The sequence below is a fragment of the Crocuta crocuta genome, unplaced genomic scaffold (assembly GCF_008692635.1).
Source record: "Crocuta crocuta isolate KB4526 unplaced genomic scaffold, BGI_CrCroc_1.0 scaffold124, whole genome shotgun sequence".
NCBI lineage: Eukaryota > Metazoa > Chordata > Mammalia > Carnivora > Hyaenidae > Crocuta > Crocuta crocuta.
In genome coordinates, this window is record NW_027551573.1 from 10082109 (window position 1) to 10107992 (window position 25884).

The 25884-nt window shown below is 43.5% G+C and overlaps 1 protein-coding gene across 3 annotated transcripts in view; it reads left to right on the forward strand.

The window, feature by feature from the left end:
• The first annotated feature begins 835 nt into the window (after positions 1 to 835).
• The window catches only part of LOC144220908 (ATP-binding cassette sub-family C member 12), a 68531-nt gene continuing 43482 nt past the window's right edge, over positions 836 to 25884 (forward strand). For 2 of the 3 annotated variants that reach the window (XM_077751269.1, XM_077751268.1), the window contains exons 1-11: positions 836 to 954; positions 3827 to 3982; positions 6490 to 6637; positions 6928 to 7161; positions 8442 to 8615; positions 9067 to 9214; positions 12586 to 12734; positions 15187 to 15294; positions 17348 to 17623; positions 21811 to 21882; positions 24192 to 24316. In XM_077751269.1, the coding sequence (XP_077607395.1) occupies positions 836 to 954; positions 3827 to 3982; positions 6490 to 6637; positions 6928 to 7161; positions 8442 to 8615; positions 9067 to 9214; positions 12586 to 12734; positions 15187 to 15294; positions 17348 to 17623; positions 21811 to 21882; positions 24192 to 24316 (1709 nt within the window). The remainder of the gene's footprint in view (positions 955 to 3826; positions 3983 to 6489; positions 6638 to 6927; positions 7162 to 8441; positions 8616 to 9066; positions 9215 to 12585; positions 12735 to 15186; positions 15295 to 17347; positions 17624 to 21810; positions 21883 to 24191; positions 24317 to 25884) is intronic. The other variant, XM_077751270.1, reaches the window with a different exon arrangement.

The window sequence follows — 25884 nt, forward strand, 5'->3', positions numbered from 1 at the left end:
CTGGGTCTCAGGAAAGAATTGAAACTAGGAATAGGAAAACCTTTAGTGATTTTTCTCTACTCTTTAGGTTTAGCTGATTGGTAAATGGGGTGGTTGGTTTATGGTTGGCCAGGCACTCCAAAAAGAAGTGTTCTCTCTACCAAGATTGTTGTTGGGTTTTTTTGTTTGTTTGTTTGTTTGTTTTTATTTTGTTTTTGTTTTTGTTTTTTTAGAAACAGTGGTTCCAGATGTGGGGGGAATGTAGACTTGTCCAGATGTGCCTGGTCCTGAGAGATGGTTCTCATTGAGAGTCTCTAGCCCTTGGGTATGGAGCAACATGGATCCATAAGCTGCTGGGTATCTGAGAGAAGCAGGAAGAAAAAGTGGTGTGTGTGAGAAACTTTACTCTGCATGAAACAAATTTGTGTGATGGCAAACCCACCTTCCTGGAGCTCTTTTGCTGGTCTGTGATTCAGGGTTGGCCACAAACTGGCTCCCCACAGACAATCCACAATATGCTTTTTGCTCCCAGTCAACCTAAAATGGGAAAGAAGAGGCACTGAATGTCTTTGCTAATAAGGAAATCTCAGAATGGGGTTGAGGGATGTGGCAGGGATTTTGGCCACACCTTACTATCCTTCACCCTCATCTACCCCATAAATATAGAAATCTAATTGGTGAAAATAAGTCTGAGGGGTTGGAGCAAGGAAGCTTTTCTGGGTAGAGTGTGAGTGGCATAGGGTCTGCCTGGTCCCACTCCAGAGTGTTCTCATTTCTCAGTGACCTTCCTCATCTCTTTGCTGCAGAGTGAAAGCATTCATAGGTCAACAGCCCAAAGCTCCAGGCTTCCATCAGGATGGTGGGTGAAGGCCCCTACCTTATCTCAGATCTGGATCGGCGAGGCCAGCGAAGATCCTTTATAGAAAGATATGATCCGAGCCTAAAGACCATGATCCCAGTGAGACCCTGTGCAAGGTAAGCCAGGAGGAGGATTGGAGGGAGGGTAGGGTAAAGCCTCCAGGAATAGTTTCTAGCCCATCAGGACAGTAGGCACTGGTCCTGTTCCCCATGCTGCTGCTCTATATGCTTGTCTTTTTGTCATCCATCCATCCATCCATCCACCCACCACTTCTTTACTCCTTTGGTGAGAGGGAGCCAATGTTTAAGGAGACCTTTCAATATTCTGGGATCTGTTCAAGTACTTTATAAACATAGTCTTTTTCACTCTTTCACATAGTTCACTTCACAACCAGGTATTGTTATTATTTTATCTGATGGATGAAAAAGTGAGGCACAGGGAAATTAAGTAATTTGCCCAAAGTTAATCAGTTAGCTTTTTCCTTGTAACACACAAACTTTCTAACTGCTAACACTAAGAAGCCTAAAACAATTGCCATTTAATTAGCTTACAATTTTATGGGTGGGTCAGCAACCTAGACTGAGCCCAGGTGGGTGATTCATCTGGTTTTGACTAAGCTTACTTATAAATCTCCTGGACAACAAGGTGCTGTCCAGGAGATTTCATAGCATTCTATTGGCCAAATTAAGTCACAAATCACCTCGGATTCAAGATGTGGATGAATAGACTAAACTTTCTGGTGGAAGCAGCGGCAAGTTCACATCCCAAGGGGTTGTTATACAGTTGGGGAGAGAGAATTGGGTCCATTTTTAATAAGCGGCCTGACTTTTAAGCTCACACTCATAACTATAAAATTATATGATATGATATTATTATATTAATCATAATATTATAAAATGCTGCCTCTTCTACATGGAAAGGGCCCTGTGTCCTGTCCTCTGAACAGTAGAAGGCCAAGTGGTATCTCTACAGTGGGGTGACACAGCACTACTCTCTCCTAGAATCTCTGGACCAAAGATGCAACTTGAGCCACCTAAGAGGAGAGGTGAAGGTTGAAAGCTGAGGGAAAGGTTACCATTATTAGCCCCAGGCACGAAAGCGCTAACTACCCATTGTTTTGGCTAAGTTTATAATTGCTTTGCAGAGAGGCAATGTGAGGTGCTGCTTCAGAGAGTGATAGGACCCTTGAGTTAGCAGGCAGTGGGTTTGAATTCTTGCTCTACCACTTATCAACTATAAGAGTTTGGACGAGCACTTTAACTTCTTGCCATAATGTTCTTGTCTATGAGATGGAATCATTACACTACCCTTCTGTACACCCCACTTATTTGTTGTAAAATTATACAAGGTAATACATGACTTCATCATAAAAACCACCTTTTAGGAAATTTAACTACATGCTGGGTACGTAGTACCTTGTTAATACTATCTTAGCTTGGGTTCTCCAAATGCAGAGCCTAAGTGAAGAAAGTGGATTCAGGTAGCTCATTTAGGAGGTGAACCTGGGGGCAGGAGGGAATATTTAGGGGAAGTTAGGCAGGGACTGACACTAGGGTGTTATCAGTGTCACTGCTGTAGGAATGGGGACTGGATTCTACTAGGTCCTCCTGAGAAAGTATAAAATTTTCCACCCAAATGATGAGGGGGGTGCATTTATCCAGGGGTTCCTATACTCCATTAGTTAAGATTTGCCCTTGGGGGCATCAACCCCCTGCAATTCTGGGCTGCCCTTATGCTTCTGAGAAGGCACTGAAACAGGTGGTGAAAAGAGACACAGCTTGCATTTGAGATGGGATGCTGTCAGCTGGAGCCTTAGCTTGCATGACACTGTCCTCTATAGCTGAGATCAGGGGTACATGTGACAAAAGGCTGTGATCCAGGGCATCCTGACAGCATCTGCTGCAAATATAGAGCTCTTGCAGGGTCCAGAATATACTAAACACTCTGTAACCAGTAGATATTACTCCATGTCTCTGAATTTGTTCTGTCTTAGATGGTTAACTTCTCAAGGGCAAAAACAAGGTCTTTGCCTCCTTCATTTCCTCTTCCTCTTCTTTATTTTCTTCTCCTTTTTCCTCTACTGGTTGCACTTTATCCTCTTTCTTCTTCTTTGTTCTCCTTTTCTTCCTGTTCCTTTCCATTTCTTTTTTCTCCTCCTCCCTTTTCTGTTTCCCATCCTCCTTGTTTACCCACTAGCTAATATTTATGTAGCCATAACACTTTAGATGTATTAATTCATTCCATCATCACAATAAACCAGGAGTTTGCCTCCAGCATTTGCCTGATTAGGTAGCCTTCCCTCCCATGGTGGCCTGTCCTGCTCTGCACCTTCCCCATCTTACTGAGAGCACAAGACATGCACCTGACTTCTGATAATCAGATTCTGGGTCTTAATTTCCTCATGACAAATGGATCAGGTATCATCTTTCCCATGGTCATGAGGCTTGAAAATTGGTAAGTGTTCAACACTGGCTTGCTAAAATAATTCCCTGGTTTGTAGCATTTATAAATTCTTATGATGTGAATACTCCTACTATGGCCAATTTCAAGCCAATGTGATGTCACTGAATGAAAAGTTGGAAGGGGATGTGCAATAGCACCCTGTTATATGATATTTCTACCATACAGACACAACAGATTTATATAATCTAAATAGCACAGATACTAGTACAATCTAACAAAATAGTTAGGAAGTGATGAGTTTCAAATAGTTATTATCTTTGTCCTTAAGATAATTTATTTAAAATTACAAAATTTTTAATATTGTCTGTGTTTAGCAACTAACTTGCAAAACTCCTGGACGTCTTACAATCAACTCTCACAAGCTGCTATGAGCTGGTTCCAGCACATACCACTGCTCAAAGGGATAATGCGTGGGAATCACGGGTTCTAAGTGTGGCTATGGTTATTACTAGTTAGGAACTCAAGTCAGGGACTCAGGGCAATGACAACTATGCCCTGGAACACAGAGTGTCTCATTTGTCTTAGGCTGGCACCCAACCCTGTGGATGATGCGGGACTGCTCTCCTTTGCTACATTTTCCTGGCTTACACCAGTGATGGTTAGAGGCTACAAGCACACGCTGACTGTGGATACCCTGCCCCCGATGTCACCATATGACTCATCAGACACCAATGCCAAAAGGTACCAGGATTCACTCGGGTCACCTCAGGAGAGGAGCTCACCCTATGCAGGAGCACATGAGCCCTTTGTGTGCTCCCATTTCCTGGGTGTGGAAACAGACCCCTCCAGGTCGTTGGTGGCCCTCGTCAGTGGCTGCTCTCTGAAGCATGGGTTGGGCTGACTCCCCTTGTTGGCCCAATCTTTGGGGAGGCAGAATTGGGGAGATTTGGTGTGGGAAAAAGGACTGACTGAGAGCTACAGCCTGAGGTTCAGGACCATGCTGTCTGGGCTGTGGCTAAATGGGAGGAACACTACATCTGGACGAAGGTGGCCAGAATTTCACTTTGCACTATGCTGGCCAGACCCACCTGGGATGCTGCTGCAGGCAGCTCTAGGCACTGCATTTTGTTTTGCTTTAAAAATCATTATTTGGCTTTGAGGGCACCTGGGTGGCTCAGTTAGTTGAGTGTCCAACTTCAGCTCAGGTCATGATCTCACAGCTTGTGAGTCCAAGCCCTGCATCAGGCTCTGTGCTGAGGCTTGCTTTGGATTTCGTCTCTCTCTCTCTTTGCTCCTCCCCTTCTCAGGCTGTCTCTCTCTATCTCAAAAATAAACATTAAAAAATCACTATTGGGCTTTTATGTTGCAAAAAACCAAATGAATCGAATGAAACCACCAGTATTTGACAGTTTTGACTTACAAAATGTAAATTTCATTGATCCAACCTGTTAATATTCATTCTAAAAATGTTAAAGCAACCAACATTTAAGCAGCGGGAGTATCCCCACCATACTCCAGCTCTGCTCCCCAGAGGTCAGCATTGCTAAATGTTGGTGTTGATGTATCTAGAATTTTTTTCTGTTCTGATTAAGCACACCCTGTGGTACCATCTTCTGTTGATCAGTAACTCTTCTTCTTCCTCCCACTTATACATCATGGTTTTTTTTTTCTTTAAACAAAGTGAAGCACACTATATAATGTTTACCAATTTTGCTGTTTTTAGTAAACATTTACAAAGACTTTTCCATGTCAGCATAAGTATAAAGACATGAATTCTTTCTACCATCTGCATTGACCTTTGAGGTTGTGATGAATCATAATATGTTAAACAATGAGAAAGTTCTCAAAGCCTTCTGCACTTGTTTCTTCTGGGAGTCTTATTATCTTTGGCCACACGGGGTAAAGTGCAAGGCATAGCCTGAAGTATGTGCTCAAAGGGCTGGGAGTTTTAATCATGGTCTTGCAATTGTTTATACAACTGTGCTTTCCCTCATCTGTATGCTGTAGACATCTAAGTCAATGATAATTTCCCCAAATCTACAGTCCAGAGCAAGTTTCCAGCGAGCTCAGAGACAAGGTGCTAGACTGGACCAGTGCCTGTGGAGTACTGGATTTTCCTTCTACTTCTCTGGCCAGTACTTCCTGTCTGTTTTTAATGTTACCTTCCATCTACCCAATATCATCTTGGATCCTCTTCTGTTCCATTCTATGCCTGTTCCTAGGTGAACTTATCCACTGCAAAGACAACACCATATGCAACCTTAATAACATGCTACTTCAGTCCATGTGTCTCTTCCAGACTCTGAATCCACATGCCCTGCATTCAATTGGACAGCTGCACTTGGATGACTCACAAGCATCTCATATCTAAAGCTGTGTTCTTGATCCTGAGCCCCAACCTGATGATGCTCTTCTCCTATTCCTCTTTTCCTCTTCCCAACAAACTCCATTTACACAGTTGGTCAAGCCAGAAAGTTGGGATCCTTGATCCTTCTTCCCTTTCTTCCACATCTAGTTCATCAGTACATCCTGTTGTCTCTGTCCATCCTTCCTCAAATCCACTTTCCTTAAATCCAGGCCACTTCTCCCTGGAAGTCACAGTCTCCTGCTATGGTCCCCCTGCTTTAGCCTTTGTTCCTCCCTATAACCCATTAGTCTCATAGCTCCCTGAATGTTTTTTTTTTTTAGATGTGTAACATATCTTGTCACTAGGGCCTAAAAACCTGCAATGGCTTCCTTTGCTCTTGAAAAGAAACCTAAACTCCTTTCTAAGAACTATGAGGTCCCAGGGGATTTGGCTCTGCCTCTCTTCCCAGTATCATGTCAGTCATTCTCCTTCAGCACACTCCTGTCACACTGGTCTTCTTTCAGATCTCTGAGATGGACAGACTCCTCCCTGTCCTGGGGAAGATTACCCTTGTCCTTCCTCTGTCGCCTCTGTCTTTTTTTTTAAATCAGAACTGGTGTTGTGCCAGAGATGGGCAGTAGGAGCAGGAAATAAAGGCCTGGAAAGTACCCAAGTGTCAGATAGAAGCCTGTGCTCATGCCAAGGCTTTGCCCCCCTGCTCCTCCTATATCCCATCTGCCCTGGAAAAGAAGAAAAGAAAATCACTGCTGCTTGTGTGGAGCCACCACTGCCAGGGATGAGGGTTGTGCTGAGCATCTTTGCGAGGTTTATCCATTGAAGTAGCTTCAAATAGCAAGTGGAAATGTAAATCCCTTTCCTTCTTCCTGTTCTTTCATCACAGATTTCGAATCCTTTGGGATGAAGAGGTGGAAAGGGTGGGTCCTGAGAAAGCCTCTCTGGGCCGAGTGGTCTGGAAATTCCAGAGGACTCGTGTTTTGATGGATATTGTGGCCAACATCCTGTGCATTATCATGGCAGCCATAGGGCCGGTGAGTGAGGGTGGCCCTTCTTCTGCCTTGTCAAACAGGTCCCCAGACTGGCAAAGAATGTTATTAGTTACTTTCTCTACGAGCTGGTGGGTTTAGTACATTGTCATTATCTTTGAGCTCCTTGGGGGCAAATTTTCATAAAGCTAATCCTTGTCAAGCACAGCAGCAGCCACTGAAATTAATTAAAAAGTTTTCTTCATAAAATCAGCTTGCTGACATTATCTGAGGCTTTCTATACCAACCTCAACCCCCCAGTGGCCCTCTCCTCTCTCCATTGTGCTATTTTACAGACGGTTCTCATTCACCAAATCCTCCAACAGACCGAGAGCATTTCTAGGAATGTCTGGGTTGGCATTGGCCTGTGCATTGCCCTTTTTGCTACTGAGTTTACCAAAGTGCTCTTTTGGGCCCTTGCCTGGGCCATAAATTACCGCACAGCAATCCGGTTGAAGGTGGCCGTCTCCACCCTGGTTTTTGAAAACCTGGTGTCCTTCAAGACGCTGGCACACATCTCTGTTGGCGAGGTAAGCTGGTCCAGAGTTTAATTTTAGAAACTAAATCCTAAATCCTGAATATGAGTGAGATGTGATTCCTGGATGATGCATATGACTTCCTTCTATTTGTCCAATGTCCTGCCCATTGTATCCTAAGTGAGGTGATGGAGACTCAAAACGCTTGAGGAATCCAGTGAAAGGAGGGCTTCATTCAAGCTGGAGAATTTGGAAAGGCTTCCCTGTTTCAGTTGAGATAGGGTTTGGGGGTGACCTTATCCAATCACTTTGATGGTCAGCGAGGACACTGAGGCAGTAAGGAACAGATCACAGGATTTAAAGGAAATGAATGAGCAATGGATCCAACAATTCTGATTGTGTAGTATTTGGGGTGCCAAAGCCATAATAAAGACTACGCTTACTGGACTTCAGAATTTATATATTCTTAAGCCCTTGAATCTTACCAATAAGATTCTTAGCATTTACACAGTAAAATGTCCCTAGTCAAGAGAATCCCAGGTGGCATGAGGTAAGAGGGAAGACTTGCTTCTTTCTTCTAGTTGCTCTTTCAGTATGTCCAAGCATCTTATGATGAACTCAGCTAGAAAGAATAAGAAAATCCAAAATAACAGTAGATTAAGTAAAATGAATTTATTTCACTCTGTGCAAAAGGAGTCCGGACCAGAGCAATTCAGGGCTGGTATGGGGACTTCTGATCCTATCTTTCTTTGTCACTATCCTAGCACATGGGTCCCATAATGGTTCAGGATGGATTTTAGAGGTCCAGCCATCCCAACCATGTTTCGGATAGCTGGTAAGAGGAGGAAGAGAATAGCAAAGATATATGTTTTCTAAGTTGAGTTGCCTCCCCTTAAGAATTAATTCCCAAACTGCCATTTGATGTTTTTGTCTTATATCTCATTGCCCTTAACACAGTCACATGGCCACACTCTTTCCACAAAGGAGGATGAAAAATGTAGTCTTTTAGCTGGGCATGCCACTGCTCTGAATAAAGCAAGAAGAAGCAGAGATAAAGGTTAGGCAGCTAGCTACCTCTCCAGTATTCTCTTAGATGGCAATATTACTCTTTGTGTCTTTCTTTATTGGGACTTTCAGTCTTAAAGACCAGCCTCTCCAAGATCAGATCAGGATGAAACCACAAAACTCATCATGTTGGTCCTCTGACAACACCCCTCCCCCTTTAAAGCAGTTTTTCTTCTCTACGCAGAACCTTTAATCATTCTGAAAACCTTCAGTTGAGGAAATATTTGTGTGATGCTTCCAAAGCCTGAACCTATGTGCTTTTTTTCCAGGTGCTCAATATACTATCAAGTGATAGTTATTCCTTGTTTGAAGCTGCCTTCTTTTGTCCCTTGCCAGCCACCATACCAATCCTAATGGTTGTTTGTGCAGTGTATGCCTTTTTCATTCTGGGGTCCACAGCTCTCATCGGGATATGTGTGTACATCATATTCATTCCCATACAGGTAATGGCAGGTCTTTGCAACTATAACTGTTGTACACTTGTATTGTACACACATGCTCTCACTCATTTGGATAGATGCTTTCATTTCCAGGATGTGGATCTGAAGCCTGTGCCCCCACTTTGTGCTCACAGATGTGCTTTCTTTTGTTGGCACCGTGTATTTTAAGAACTTGAATTTGAACGTGCTGGGGGAGGGAGTCATGCTTTTCAGTTTGTCAAAGTTCCCAGCACTCTCCTTGCCTACTAGTAATTCATGTGTTTATATCACCTGCCTGATCCCCAGTGGTGTCCCCTGGTCCACATCAGCTGCTACAACTCCAGGGAAGGATGGCTGAGAATTCAGTCCAGGTTCCCTTAGAACTTTTCCTGGCACTTATACTCCAATCTCTGGAAATTTAGGCCAACTGCAATTCAGCAATTCTCTCTGAACACTGTTTGTACCTTGATTTCAGATGTTTATGGCTAAGCTCAATTCAGCTTTCCGAAGATCAGCAATTTCAGTGACAGACAAGCGAGTTCAGACAATGAATGAGTTTCTGACTTGCATCAAGCTGATTAAAATGTACGCCTGGGAGAAATCTTTTACCAATACTATTCAAGGTAGGATGCACAGGTGCTTGAAGAACCACTTACCCTGTAGAATGTACTCTTATAAGGGTTCTTAAGGTTCTTGGGGCCAGGAATTCCAGAAGGAGGGCTGTGGGGACCCCCTGAGCAGATTTTCAGGCTTTCTAAGAGACTGCAAAGATTTTAATAGACCCAGGCATCTGTTCTGGTGAGCCCAAGGATGCAGCAGGTGAACAACATATGGTTTAGCCTTTAAGAAGGCATGTGGATGCTGGTACTGACCAGTTACCTTTTACGAAAATAATCCACTAGAACATTATGAGGAGAAGAAGAGCTACCTCAAGCTATTTCCTCCACTTAGAAGATGTCTACACATACACACGCACATACTCACACTTACATATATATCTCCTTGCCTGCAGCAACTTCATCATGATTGAATGACCCCTGACTTGATACTCTTTGCACAGATAAGAGAATGCATGTATAGCTTTTTTTTTTTTTTAAAAAAGATGATATTGAAACCATTTCAGTCAAATATAAATGCAAATCTAATTGCAGGAACATTTACATAATTGCTGACATAGACTCAGGTGATTGGCCAGTTAATGATCTGAACCACTGTTACAATTGACTCTCTGGATCTACAATTACACTTTTAGACCAGCATGTAATTGGGCCTGAAGCTGTATATCTGTGTTTTAAAGAGTGGCTTTAGAAAACTTGCTTCTGAGCTTGCTAAAGAAAGTGCCGCAGGTTGGGATGCTGGCAGACCCATGCGACCTTCCTTGAAGACCCAGAAACACTTTCTCACACGTTAATCTCACTTTAGCACAATGATTTGATTCCATTTTATTCCATTTGACTCAGTTCAATTTAATTTGACTCAATTTAACCCGAGTCAGCTTAATTCAATAAATATTCACCGTCTTCCTACTATGTGCAAGGTCATGGGAGCTGCACAAAAGGATTAGAAAAGGAGTCCCTGATTTTAAGATGATGGGAGGATGAGCTAACTAAACTCAACAATAGCTATAAGTTTGTTGGCTCTCCCTCTGAATATATTTAGAATCTGTCTGCTTCTTTTCATTCCACTGTCACTCTAGTGCAAGCCAATATTCTCTCCCTTCTGGACTATGGAAAGAACTCTAGATGCAGTGCTTGTTTTCCTCCTTCCCCCTGAAATACATTATGTTCTCAGAAGCCAGTGTGACCTTTTAAAAATGTCAATCAGATCCTGTCCTCCCCTGCTGAAAAATCTTTGGTGGCTTCTTATTACACTTAGATTATTCCAATTTAGGACTTTTGATTTAAATCCAAATTCCTTTAAATGGCCTATTAGATCCAATATGATCTGGCCCCTGATGACCTCTCTGAGCTGATTGATCACATTTTATCCTAATCCTTGATAACTTGTGTGAGCCCTGTGAACCTCCTGTCTGCCTTCATTTATGCCTCAGGATCTTTGCAGTTACTGTTTCTTCTGCCTGACATGCTCTCATGCTAGATGTTCACAGTGACTTTGTGTCTCCTCTTAGTATCACTGACTCAAGCCTTCTTGACCACAGTCCTAAGCAAGTCCATTCCCTATCAGTTCCTTTTATTCATCTCACCCTGTTCATTTATTTCGTGTCACCCAACAAATTTGTAATGATATAATTTGTTTATTTATTTATTGTCTATCTCCCTACTGAAAGAGAGCTGAGATCCTGTTTAATCCTATGTTTTCCAACACCATACACAGCACCTGGCCTATAGTAGACATCAGGTTAAAATTTGTTGAATGAATTAACTATAGGATAAAATGGGGGAAATGCCACAAGGGAAATGAAGAGAAGCTCCAAAGGGTGAGGGAGTGAGCATATCAAGGTTGGAGAGATCAGGAAAGGCATCTTGGTAGAAGTGGCATTTTAGAAAGGCCTTTCAGGATAGCAAGGATTCAGACACAAACAAAGCTGGGGAAGACCCCCAGTAGGAGCAAAGGCCTAGAGATGAGTATGTGAGGGTGTGCTTAGGGGAAAAAAAGAGGAGGCTGTGTATTCGAGAAGCAAAGGGCATATGACACCAGAGTTTTGGATTGCAGTAGAATTGGTTTCCAACTCTGCCTTGACCACTTAAAAGGCAAGTTACTTAACCTGCTATGACTTTCCTGTCCTGCCAGAGAGCATAATAACATCCTCTCTTGACTCTTGAATGCCGAGAACAAACTGAGGGCAGATGGGGTGGGGGGAGGGGAAGGGAGGTGATGGGCATGGAGGAGGGCACTATGTGGGGATGAGCACTGGGCATTATATGGAAACCAACTTGACAATAAACTATTTTAAAAAAACAAAGTATGGACACACTCAAAGTTTTAAAAAAATAGCCTCTCTTTTTTCACATGGTGATGAGAGTGATCTATGAGGGCACTGTGCAGTGCTCCACAGAGCACTCGGTAAGAATGGCATTGGTGCCCATGTTGCTAGTGTGAAAGGGTGTTTGCAGAAGAGGCTGGAATTGGATTTAAGAACTTTAAACACCAGGAGAAGGAGGCTTGAATTTAATTTGTGGGTAGTGCAGATGCATGGACCCCAACTGGACTTATGAAAGGGAGAAATGCTCTTGGGCTTTTGTAGCTTTCCTGGGATACAGGACAGGAACCCCAATCTGGTAGCCTTCAGGCTGGCACATATGCTTTGTTTGGTCTTTTCAGTATTTAAAACTTCTTTCAATTAGTTCCCAACATTTACAAGTGGAAACATGTCCCCCAAAATTCCAGATCCCAGACTTTGGAACAGTCAAATGTCTGGTGACCTGGCTGCTCTGCACTGAGGAGTGGCTGCCCGTTTCACTGAGTCGTATGGTCCTCATTTTGCCACACTCCATACCCTCCCTCTGGTCTTACTTTCTGTCCACTCCCTTCATTTACATTGCTTGCCTGGCCTCTGTAGGCATCCAAGTGTATGAATCTTGACACAGAATCAGGATTGCAAGAGACCTCAGAAACCATCCAATATGGCAGCTGAGAGGCACTGAGCTTCCAGTGTGTGCCCAGGGCGTTCTGTGCCTCCTCTCATTTAAACTTCCTACAGGAGTCCTTAACATTCATTTGCAGGAGGATCAGGCAGAGGTAAATACATTTCTTCATTTCTTCTTTTTTTTATGTTTATTTCTTTGAGAGAGGGAGAGAAGAGAAAGAGAGCGCACAAGCGGGGAGGAGCAGAGAGGGAAAGAGAGAATCCCAAGCAGGCTCCACACTGTCAGCACAGAGTCTGACATAGGTCTCAAAGCCACAAACTGTGAGATCATGTGTTGAGCCAAAATCAAGAGTCGGATACTTAACTGAGCCACCCAGGCACCCCAAGTGTAAGTGCATTTCTTAATGCTGCAAAATAAATCCATTGTGGACCATTTTCTATTTATAGATATAAGAAAGAGGGAAAGGAAATTACTGGAAAAAGCTGGATTTGTTCAAAGTGGAAACTCAGCCTTGGCCCCCATTGCATCTACCATAGCCATTGTATTGACATTCACCTGCCACATCCTCCTGAGACGCAGGCTCACCGCCCCAGTGGTAAGAACCATCTCTAGAGCTGGGCTCCTTTGCATTCCACACTGGACAGTGCCAATTGGGAAGCTCCTCCTTGCCTTTGACCAGCACTGGCATCAGAATAACCAGTCACAGAAGGGCCAGAATTCTACCTTGACTTTTAAAAACAAATGCTTAGACTGACAAGGAGCTCAGGAGAGAGCCTAATGGTGACTCTTATCCAGTCTATGTCAGTGCAGGGGCAGTAGCTAATGTTGGAACACAGTCTGACATTTGGAAAACAAAACTGAAATCAAATGAGCACTTGGCTATTTTATTCATAATTATTCATACATATTACAAGAAGGAAGTTTTGTGGGAGTTTTCTGCATGGGAGGAGTCATAGGTACTGAGAGACATAGTGTGATGTTAGGGTCAGAATCCCCCTTGTTTAAATCCCAACTTTGCTACTGACTATGACAGAGGACAATTCATTCAACCTCTGTTGCTTGGTTTTATTATCTGTAAGTGGGGTTATAATAGTCCCTGTGGTTGTGAGGACTGAAGGAGCTCTTTTATGTAAGGCATGTGGAACAGCGCCTGTTATGCTGTAAATGCTGTGTAAGTGTTTGTTGTTCTTATTAGCCTGATGCTCACCCAGGCCAGGCAAATTTGGACTGAAAGCCTCAGAGGGAGAGTTAGAATAAATGTGAGATATTCTGGGTTTTATATATATATATCTGGGGGCCTGTGCATTCAAAGATAAAGAAACTCTGGGCTAGATGGGAAACAGCCCCTGGCTGAACTAAACAAACAGCTGAGATATTAAATCCAGTGGCTGAAGGGTAAGTGAATGGACAAAAGTCAATAAAAACAAGACAAAAAAAAAAAAAGAATAAAACCCAGAGAGAATGAAATAAGCAAGTGTGCTCACAGAGCAAAAGTTACACCAAAAGTCATGGATTTTGAGGGGAAGGGGGATGTTTGAGAAGGCAGATGCTTTTGTTAGGGCATTTTTCGTGAGACTGTCAGTCTCATTACTGCTCTGTGTTTCTTTGTGAGGTGCTTTTATTTTTTCAGGTTCTTTACACACAGTTTGCTCATACACTGTGGGGGCTTGAATTCAGCTATGAACCCAAAGCCAGAATAAATGGCAATGACATACCAAAGCCTCAACAGAATGTTTTCTCAATTATTGTGACTATGTTCTATGATCCTAAACAAACAGAAACAATACTTTTCCCAGCAATGCACCAAGCACACTGAAAACCAAATTGATTGCCCATGGTTAATATTTCCAAAAATAATGATTTAGAAGAAATCTAGATCAGGAAAAAATTCCCCTGAATGCAAGGCTCATATTTCTCCAAATTCAAAATCCCTCACCTCTTCTATCAGGGCCACATCACTAGGAGGTCAGCACCCCAGGTGCTGACTTACATTAGGAAGCCTGAGTGCTCTGTTAACCAAGGCCTGGATTTTCTGAGCCAAGATAGTACTTTGGGACTTGGGGGAGCTGAGTTCTCTTTGGGGATGGATTTGGGACCAGATGTGATGAACGGAGCATTCTTCATTGTTGCCTTACAGAACTAATGAGGATTAGCTGAAGCCCAGGGCTCTGTCCTTGGGGCTCATTCAGCAGCAGGCAGGATCACTCTGGATTTGTTGATGGAAGTTGTGTTATTAATTTCTTAAATGGGTGGTTAGGGAGAAGCTGCTAATTACAAGTCAGGCAGATGAGAAGATGAAATCTGGGAGATGAGGTCATGTACCCCTGAGGTACCAATGGAGCGAGGAAACTTGTCTTCATTGAGGCTGTATGATGTTAACCACCTACCAGGCAGGACTCAGTGATAAAGGCCCCAGTGAGGAGGGGAGGTGATTTTGGGGAATAGAAGTTGAACAGAGGCTTTGACATTTGTCCCAAGTGTGTGGGGAGGCAGGGTGTGGAGGCCAGACCTCAGGGGTGGGAAAGCCAGAGGTCATTCTCCAGTAGCCAACGTGAATAAAGCAGGTCCTTCCAGGAAACTTCTGCCTTCATTCCTGGGGCTAAATATGGTATGGAAAAGGAGGCTCTTAGCTCTGAAGGGTCAGAGGCCTCTGAAGCAACTAGGGAAAGGAGATAATTTAGGACAGTCCATGGGATTTTGAGTGAAAGGTCTAGGACAAGTAAGGATGTGGATGGAAATTTCCAAGCACACTCAGTTAGATATCTTCCTCAGACATTATCACATTATCTTCTTTGGACTTACAGAGGCAAGGGGATAAATATCCCACTATTTTAATTAAAATCTGAAGCAAAATAGATTAAGATGTTGCTATCCATACTTTGCCAGCCCATGATTTGAGAGTCATGAAATGAAATAAAAATGTTCTGGTCAGAATTCCAACTATGCCACCATTTCTCATCTCAGCAATTATAATTCGCATGGATAGAATGGTTCAGAGCCAAGGCAACATCTCATCCTAAACCCTCTACGTCTCTTTTGTTCTTCAGGCATTTAGTGTGATTGCCATGTTTAATGTAATGAAGTTTTCGATTGCAATCTTGCCTTTCTCGGTCAAAGCAATGGCTGAAGCCAATGTCTCTCTGAGGAGAATGAAGGTATAACTAATACTGGGTGAATAGGGAAGAGAGATCTTGTTTTGGGGTGGGAAAATTCTCAGATATGGGAAAGCTGTGTCAACCCATTGAAGGGTTGGGTCATTGGTTCAGAGAACATTGGCATGAGGCCCTGCATTCAGAGTTGGATCAGTAAATGTGCATCAAGGAGGGTACAAACAAAACTTTATAAGGTGGCCTGCCCTTTTAGTAAAGATGAAATAGAGTCTTCATACACGGAGATGATGTTCCTGAACCCCTAGTCTTTTTACAAGTCATTAATCTTAAGTTGTTCCAGAAGTAAGGTTGAGTTTGCACTTTACCTACCTGGTTTGTCCTATGGTGGGTATGGTGATGGTAGTGATGAAGAGGGTAGTGGGGCAACACAGTTATGCACTCAGTTGCTTTATTCATTCATCCAGTCATTCATCAGAGATGTACTGTATGCTTCCTATATATAAGGCATTGTAGGAAATGCTAATAGAGGAAATAAAAGGAAGAGAGAGTCTTTACTCCCAAGAGTCTCCTGTTTCATGTAGGACCAGGTATCCCAATCATTGCTATACACAGTAAGGATACATAACATGCAGGAAGGGTATGTAAAGTGGTTTTTAAGTTCAGGCATGGGAAGGAAAAGGAGGAGGGTGTTCCAGAGAAGAGAACAGCATGTTTGGACATGTGTGAATTAATTGAATGATTTTATTCACACAGGCCAGCATTCTGGAAGTCACCTTAGGCATCCAAGATGCCTGTATCCCATTTCTCCCTTACTAGCCACATTCAACCAATCAAGAGCCCTTTTGAGTCACCTCCTGCTCACTGTATTTCCTCAATTTTAAGAAGCACTGTTTGTAAGATTGGATTGGAAAGTGGTATTGTCAAGTCATCACTTTCTGAACAAAACCCAAGAGTGAACACCATCATATTAATTGTATATATTATGATATCAGGTATCTTAGACTAGAGGAACAATGCTACTTCTTGAGTCCTCAGCTTCTTCTCTGTTCCTACTGACATCACCTTCATTCAAGGCCTTATCTCTCTCCCTACTGCCATCACTAAATTATCACAGAAACTTATGAACCAGTCTTCCTTTTCCATTGCTGTTCTCCTTAAATCCGCATTGCAGTCAGCCCCTACAGAGCTGTTGAAATATTGGTCTGACCACTGCTTGAAATCCTTGAGTTTTTGTTCTCTCCGGGATTGAACCTGAGCCTTCCATCAGCGGGTTCTCAGTTATGTCTCCACCTGATTTCCTGATTTCCTATCTCCTTCCTACCTTGAGCTCTATGGTAATCTTGAATTGCTTGTTTCATGTCCCCACCCTAATAAGCCATGCTGTTGAATGTTTCCTTGCCTTTGCTAATGCCATACCCTCTGTTATAAGGCTCTCATCTCCCCCTTCCTTCCCTCGTTTTTGCCTCTGCAGCACCTGTACAGACTCAGCTTGGGCACAAAAACATGGACCTCAGGATAGGGAGCCAAGTATCCCTTCTTTGGCAGTTACAGTGTTTTGTTCTTTTCACATTTCACTGAAATGATTGTGTATGTTCCCATCTTCCCCTAGGCTGTAATCTATTTAAGGACAGGAATCATGCCTGATCATAATTTCATTTCTTCTGTTTACCCCAGAATTTGGCAATGGGTAGATGCTTGGCAAATTTTTGTTGAACTGAGCTGAGTGGGTACTAGGAAGAAGACATGGCAGAGGCTGAGCGTGTGACCTTGGTTTCATAAGCATTAGTGCCAGGCAATGAAGCCACCACCCAAAGACTAGAAAAATCTGATTACCTTGGGCAAGAGGAAGAAATGTAGCTGAGATCAGCATTATCCAATGTGGGTGACCCACATAGACTTTGTGGATAAAGAGGCATCTGTCCTAGATAGCATGAGCTAGTACACTATTTCTGCTGCAGCTCCTCCTAGGGGAATATCTTCCCTAAATATCCTAAGTAGATTTGCCAAGATTATGATTTTGGGTCATTAGAAGATATATTTGGATGATTCTTGTAAATGCATAAAGTCTGCCCAGTTAATTTTGTCTCTTTAATCTTAGAAAATTCTCATAGATAAAAGCCCCCCATCTTACATCACCCAACCAGAAGACCCAGATACTGTCTTGCTTTTAGCAAATGCCACCTTGACATGGGATCAAGAAACTGGCAGAAAAAGTGATTCAAAGAAAGTGCAGAACCAGAAAAAGTGTTTTCTTAAGAAACAGAGGCTAGAGGCATACAGTTTGAAGTCATCAGCCCAGGAAGTTGCTGGCCCAGAGGAGCAAAGTGGTAACTCAAAATCGGTTCTGCACAATATAAGCTTTGTGGTGAGAAAGGTGGGTATGTGTTCTACAGGTTTGGCTTCTATCTTTCCTCCTTGTATCACAGAGCTATGTTTTATCAAGACCCAACATAATTCGTTTGAGCTGAAGGTGGTGTGGGGATGTCTCTAGACTATTTTCTTTCTGCAATTTAAAATTGAAAAAAATTTTAAATGTTTATTTATATTTGAGAGAGAGAGAGAATGAGCAGGAGAAGGGCAGAGAGAGATGGAGACAGGATCCGAAGCAGGCTTTAGGCTCTAAGCTGTCAGCACAGAGCCTGTTGCAGGGCTCAAATTAATTCATAAGCTGTGAGATCATGACCAGAGCCAAAGTTGGATGCTTAACCAATTGAGCCACCCAGACGCCCCTTCCCAATTTTAAAACTATATACATGTGAAATGGAGACATTCTCTTCAAGCTGACAAAACATGGTGGTTGTAATAGTACTGATCTTCAAATTCCAAAGGAGCCAGTTGCAATGTTGAATGGACAATCCATTTCAGGTGGCTAGGTTCAAATTGACTATATTTTATAAATCTTTTTGGATTTGTTCTTAATTTCACATTGGAGTACTGTTATAGATAATAACTGACAATTATGAGTGCTTATTATTTACCAGGTACATAACTAACTCATTTAACCACCCCAATAACCCTAAGAGGTAGCTACTATGCTAACCTCACTTTATGTTTGAGAAACGTCATACACAGGGAGGTTAAATAAATCACCCAAGATCATACTGCTAACAAGCCGCTTAAGACAGCTTCACATCCAGGGCACCTAGCCCCAGAGTCTGTGCTCTTAAGCACCGTGCTTGTTAAAAGCCAATGAGATCAACAAGCAACCCAGCAAAGGAAGCCAGCAAATGAGTCTGTTGGCTGCTCCCCTTAGGAATGGGGAATAGAGTCTTTAGGCAAAGCTCTGCATTTAGGAAATGTTTGGCCCTCTCCTGCATGTGATTCTCTTGGACTGAGAACTCAGCAGCAGTGCTCCTGGGATGGCAGTGTTTGTTCATTTTGCTGCAGAGGGCTCAGCATTAATCCTGCGTCTAGTATTTTAATCTCCCATTTTGTTGACTCACCCTTGCCTGCATGAGCACTATAGAAGGAGAGGTTCCTATTACTTATGCAATACTAAGCTCAATAGCTGGTGTAGAGTACTATTTCTTGTCACTAACAAGGTTGTCTGCATTATATACATTAGAAATGGTATTCAGTTGGCTGAGTGTAATTGAGCTAGGTTCTCTGTTAAGTCCTGCTGGGTGCAGCCCACTTTGTCTTCTCATCCCCTTCCCCCTGCCTATGATGTGCAGCATGTGGATTGTTCCAACCATGCCTTTGGAATTGCTCCAGAGTGGCCTCAGTGAACTACTCTTGTGTTTTAAAGAAGCTTTCTTTTAGCCCCTTAGTGGCTTTCCTTCTCATTATGTTAGTGACCTTTGGGCTTGTGCATCAAGAACATGGTTAATGTTTTCTGAAACAAGTTGAAGACAGTGGGAGCAACACACTGTTGTGTGGATTTAGGTTATGCCTCCAGAACCTGATGTACCTGGGTTCCATTCCCAGCCACTTGCCAGCTGTGTGACCTCGAGTATATTGCCTAACCTCTGGGAGTCTCTCTTCCTTATCAGCTCAATGGATATTTTAATAATAGTACCACTTCACAAAGTTGGTGTGAGGACTAAAGAGATACTGTATGAAAATGCTAAGCCCACAGTAAGTCTCAACTTATATTAGCTATTGCCTTTTTCCTCTTACAGTCAAATCCAACTTAAGTGCTGCCCTTAAATGTCCTAAATTCAGAGCACCCATGTTTTTCCAAATTTAGTTCTAGGATTCCATTGGACTGTAGCCTCCTTGAGGTCAGGGCAAGTATCTGTCTTGTTTGTAAGTTGTGACCTTATATGAAAGCAAGTGCCTGGCATGCCAAAGGTACCCAAAAGTGCTTTCTGAATGGACAGATGAATAATCAGAAACCCATGGGCTGAAAGCCTCATGGATTTTCTCTTGAAGACAGGGTAGAATCTAGAAAGCTAGAGACCTGGGGACCACCCAGGTGGTGGATAGAACTCGAAGGAGAGTCAAATGCCTAGAATCTGGATCCATACCCATGATCTCTTTGTCCCAAACTCTGTGTAATGCCCCAATTCCTTAAAGTACTTTTTAGTGGATTAAAATGGATCAGCTTTGGGGCACCTGGGTGGCTCAGTTAGTTGAGCACCCAACTTTGGCTTAGGTCATGATCTTGTGGTTTGTGAGATCAAGCCCCACATCATGATTGCTGCTGTCAGCCTGTCAGCACAAAGCCCGCTTGGTATCCCCTGTCCCCTTCTCTCTGCCCTTCCCCTGCTTGTGCTCTCCCCAAAATAAATAAATATAAAAATGGATCAGCTTCACTTATCTGCAGCATCGATGATAATGTGGATTGCATAAGGCAGGAATCACATCTGTCTTGATCACTGCTTTATCCCCAGTGCCTAGCATGATGCCGGTGTTCCATAAAGACTTGTCAAAGAAATTTATGGTGACAGGAAGCAACCTTCATGTGATGAAGGTGGCAGACAGGTGATGGGCACTTCTGGTCTATCTCAGGTGGGAAAGGAGCTGTATCTGGCTCCATGATGGGCATCTTTGCTCTAAGAGATCACAGAGAGCAGGGCTTAATCAGAATGCTCTTAGCTTTTCCACTTGCAGCACTGCAGTATTTGCTTGAATAGGAAAGTGGGCACGTGTCTGCCAAAAGTCTCCACACAGATTCTTGCTCTTCCTGCAGTGGTTTCTCTCCAGATATCTACATGGTTCACTCCTTCACCTCCTTCAGGTCTTACTAAAACGTCACCTGTAGCAAATATTGTCAATGACCCATCTGTGTGCTCTGGCCACCTTCTACAGCCAGATCTGTATCTGTGCCATCATCCACAAAGCACCAGGACATTGATAGCCAAGGGAGCAGCTCTCAAACACTGACTGTTGACTATTTATCCTTGACTCCTTCGGCCATTGGGGAGGGGGGAGGGATAGAACCACTCTTAGTTTCCCAGAATTTCTTAGCAGGATTGAACTTCGCTTGCCTCCCATGGAAGCTGACATAATAGTACACCCTTGATGGGTCACCTTCCCTTTCCCATGGCACCCCCCAAACGAACTACCTTCATTCAAATCTTTGATTCAAGGTCTGTTTCTGGGAGAACTCAAGCTGAGACATTTACCTTTCCAGTAAGGTTCCACCCACCCCATCCTTATCTCCTCCCTACCTCCTCCCTGCTTTATGGGTTTCCATGACATGTACCTGACATACTCCATATTTTACTTACTTATCTGGTTGACTACTGGTCCCTCCAACTGAAACATAAGCTCCATGAGGGCAGACCAAAATAGTTGTCTGTAATATTCATTACTGTTTTGTGCTGTTGCTACTGTCCAGAGAAGCACCTGGGACTTACAATGATTTGTGGCTGAATTAATAAATCTGCAGCTATAGAATAATCCATGAGCCCAAAGTATTGGAATAGAATAGCTGCTTGGCAATTTCAGGTTACGCTTCTGTATGGTGGAAGGATACTTAAAAATCTTTTTTAATGTTTGTTTATTTTTGAGAGAGAGAGATAGACAGAGAGAGAAGGAGACACAGAATCTGAAGCAGGCTCTAAGCTCTGAACTGTCAGCACAGAGTCCAACGCAGGCCTTGAACTCACAGACCATGAGATCATGATCTGAGCCAAAGTCAGACGCTCAACCAATTGAGCCACCCAGGTGCCCCAAGTGGAAGGATACTTTAAAAATGACTTTTGAAAAGCACTCAGCTCTCTGTACTTCAAAAGCTACTCATGTCCCCCTGGGTTGTGCAACCTTTAAGTTCTATTAGATTTGCTTTCCTGGAGTGTGAGCATGGCACAATGCTCAAGTCCAAGGCCTGTGTGTCCCAGACCAGCACAAGGCTGTTTCGCATCAGTGCTTGTATGTGATTTCTGGAAGCCCTCCGGGCACTCTGCTGTGCTATGCCAAGGAAAGCACTTAATTAAGACTTAGGCTTCTGCATCGTCTAGGCTGTGTATTGGGTTTGGGGTATGAGACTGTAGCTGCCACTACTTAGACCCAGCAGTGACCCCTTGGCCAGCACAGTTTGGGGGCAACACCTTCAGCTCAAGACCCTCTAAGAACTGGGGAAATGACTGTGTCTTTTTTCTGTTTCTCTGGTAGGGGAAGATCTTGGGAATATGTGGGAATGTTGGAAGTGGAAAGAGCTCTCTCATTGCAGCTCTCCTAGGACAGGTAAGCTGTGAAGATGGAACATTGACATAACAGTGAAATGGTTCCCCATCTGCTGTGTTTGGGATCCTCTGAGAACAGTGGTCCCAGTGGCTGGGCTCAACTGCCCTGGGTGCTATGCAGACAGTTGATAGTGGTTTTCAAGAGGTTAATGTGCTCAGTGACTCCACGCCCCTTTTCACACACTCTTGGGTTTAACTCCAAAGGACATATGTTAAACAGCATCTCCATCCTTGCCTAGAGCACCATCTTTGTCAAAAGAAGAGAAAAGTCATTAAATCCATGTTTTTTCCCTATGACTTGGGCCATCCTGATTAGAAAGGCCATCAAGACAGCTTGGCAGGGAAGGACCTATGACCCATCATGACCCTAGATCTGCTTTTCCTCTCATCCATCTCCATATCTCCAGTGTCTTCCCACAGCAGAAGTTCAGTCAAGTCTTTTTTGATGGAGTGGCTGAATGTATGCATCAACTAACACAACAATGTGCCTTCAACTTCTCTGCAGACCTCGTGGTAGGAAGAGGGAGGAGCCCAGGGTTCTCCTCCTTTGTCTGCTTCTTCTACCCAGGCCATTTACTATAGTCACAAGGCTCTAAATTGATATGGTTTCTCATCTCAAATGAGTGAATATTAAGTTTTCTTTCTCCCCACCCTGCTGTTTCTAGAGAGAAGCTTGGGTCCCTGAAGTAGGGAGAGGATGCACCTCTGAAGAAATGAGGACACCAGGCTCAGAAGAGCCTGCTAGAATAGGGTGACTTCTTTTGGCCTCAGCTGACCCATTTCTAGAAAAAGTGACAATTCCTTCCCTGTCCAAAAGAGGAGGTTGGGGCAGAATCACGTGAGCTCTGAGGTTACTTATGTCCTGGGATTCTGTGTGTGTGTGTGTCATAAATAACCCTAGAAGCAGCAGGTGTGTTACAGGTGACCCATCCAATTCTCTACTGAATCCCTTCAGTCTCTCTACAGCATCCTGTAACAGATGAGGCAACTTCTGCTCAGATATCTCCAGCAATGGGGAACTCATTATTTCACAACCATTCCCTCTTTGGAGAGTTTTGATATATGGAAATGGAGTTTGCCTCCTTTTAACTTCTACGCTTTGGTCTGCTCCTTTGGAATCTCTCAGAGAAAAAAGAATCTATCTCCCATGTAACGGGGTGAGATCAGACATCTCACCATAGTCACTGGGATAGAGGGTGGCAGGGTGGCCCATGAGTGGGCTCCAGACTGCCTGTGTTCAACATCTGCCTCAGCCTCATGCTCATTATTTATATTGGGTAAGTAACTGAGCCTCTCTGAACCTCAGTTTCCTTGTCTGTAAAATGAGGCTTAGGAGGGTTGTGATGAGGATTAAATAAGATAATGTATATAATAGTTATAAGATAATTCCCAGGGCCAGTCACGTTGGTCAGCATTTTGTATGCACTTAACCCAGTGCCTGGTAGAGTCCCTATTTATTTTGCCTGTTATTATTATCATTATTGTCATTGTCTTTTTCTCTTCTCCGAGTCTAAAGTTCTATGTCTCTAGGCCATTCCTGACATGAAACTCCCTCCCATCCCTTGACCTTGGTTACCTTCCTTCCCTGTCCACAACACACAGCTGCTGCTACATTGGCCCTGAGCACCATGGCATCTCTTGCATATGCCCTCTCCTGACAACTTTGAACATGGTAACACCACCAGCTGTCAGATGCCCACCATATGGGATCATCTTAAGTGCACTTATATGCTTGGGGTCACAAACTAGAGCGCATACAAGGTTTTAATTGGATTGCTCAGTGTGCCACATGAAACTGGATTTTCCACTCCTCTTGAAGAATAAGAAATTCTGGCTGCACCAGACCTGCATCCTTGGCACCCCAGGCCCTGCATTAAGTGTGCAGCTGAGTCGAGGCTTCTTCCTTCACCACGAGGACCACCATTGACAGCTATGCAGGCTATGCCCTGCCCCTGGGGCCTGGCTGAGGAGGGGGGGGATCCAGCCAGCACACCTGCAAAAGGGAGCCTTTTTGATGATGAATCCTCTTGGAGGGCATCTTGTTCTGGCTGCACAAAGGTGTCATGTGGCCTCTCCAGCGTACAGCAGGACTCACCACTGCCCCTTCTGTGACATTCTTGCCTTTAGATTTTTTACTTTGAGACCACCAATTTACACATTTGGACTTTGCATTATGTGAACAAGATACCTTGTTGACCCTCTTGCACCATCATAATTAACGTTCATGGAATAAGTAGGTGGGTGGCAAGGGCCCTGAGGAGAAGTGTGTGAGGTTTGGTTTCTGAAGATATTCTGGTCTTTTTACTCCAGATGCAGTTACAGCAAGGGACTGTGGCCCTCAGTGGGACTGTGGCCTATGTTTCCCAGCAAGCATGGATATTTCATGGAAATGTGAGAGAAAACATACTATTTGGAGAAAAGTATGATCACCAAAGGTAATATTAACTTTGAAAGCATGAGCCACTTCAGTATTTGATTCCTTCTGCTATAGATGCTGATGCCATTGGTAATGATTGCTAAGTGGGTTCCTTTAATGAATTCTGATTAAATATTCATCAGATCCAAATGGGTGTTGGTTTTTCTCTTCCTGACCCATGAGTTCAGGAGAGGCGCCTTCAGCAGACCTGTGATCACACTCTAGGAAATGGATGGAATCGGCACTTCATTCCCAGCACAGAGTAGCATATGTTCTGAGGTTCTCTGTAACAGTGCATATGTTGTCTGACTGGAGAAAGATATATCTGGCAATATTGCTTTAGGCCAAGTAACCCAAATTGCTCAAAATCGTGAGGAGCAAGTATGCAATTAATCAGCCCTGAAATTATTAATTGACATCAGTTCTATAAAGATGTATTGCTGTTAATGTCCTCAAAATTATCTAATGGAATAAAAACAAAGTTCAGGTCATAATTTTTGGATACATTTGTACCATTATCTTTAAGTTCTGGAAAATAATAACTTTCTACGGTTCTCTTCTGGGTTTGGTATGCTGCTGTGTACATTCTCCCTCTAATGAGAATTCTAAAACACCCATTTAGGAAGATCCTGGCATCATATCCCCATTTTACAGATGAAGAGGCTGAAGCTTAAACAGAGAGTTGACCTGCCCAAGGTCAAGGCTATTAAATGGCAGTCATTGAGTCCTGAATGCCAGGCCAACATCATTTATTCTCACTGGAGCTTCCTGACATCTGGGTCCCCCTGAAACCTCCCTAAGCTCCATGATGCTGATGTAAAGACCAATGGAGTTGGTTTTTAAAATCTGGCTGTCAGCTCTCCAGTGATGGTCTGGACTTTCATCTTATGTTTTGAATGCACCAACTGTCCTTGCTGGCTGACATTGGCCAGCATGTGTGAGTTCTCAGCAAGAGGCCTATTACTTCCTCTTATCTTCCCTGGCCATGGCATCCTGTTACCAGGAGGCTCAAGAGTAGCAGGAAGGTCTGATCAGTGCAGGAGTCGTTTGGCACCAGTTGGACTGCTCTGCTCAGTGTTTCCTGGCCTGCCTTTGCCTGTGCCTCTTCCCTGCCCTACCTGGAATGGCTTTTCTTTCTGCAGTAGCAGGCTAGTAGGAAGAATTCCTATCTTTATTAGTTAGAGTGTCAGGGCAAATATTTACCAAATACCTGCAACATGCAGGACCATTAAGAACAATGGGAGACAGAAGGGTGGCTCAGATGTATCTTTGCCCCTGAGGTGTTCAAGTCCAGAAGGAACTATAAGAGATGTACAGAAATAACAGTGCACCAAGAACGAATGTGCCAAGTCGCAGGAGGCTGTGCTGGATTTTTCAGTGACAGCAGAGTTCATGAGAGAGAAGAGTGGGTGGTGCTTGAATTGGGCCTGGTAGGGTGGATCAGGCACCCTTTGTATGTGGCATCTCTAGCAGAAGTTTTGTTCCTAAGGCGAACATAGTGGCTCTCAGGTCACAGGAAGGAAGGAAGGTGGAAGGAAGCTAAGATGGGGGTTGGGGGTCCCAAAGGGATGTAGATGTGCTGAGCAG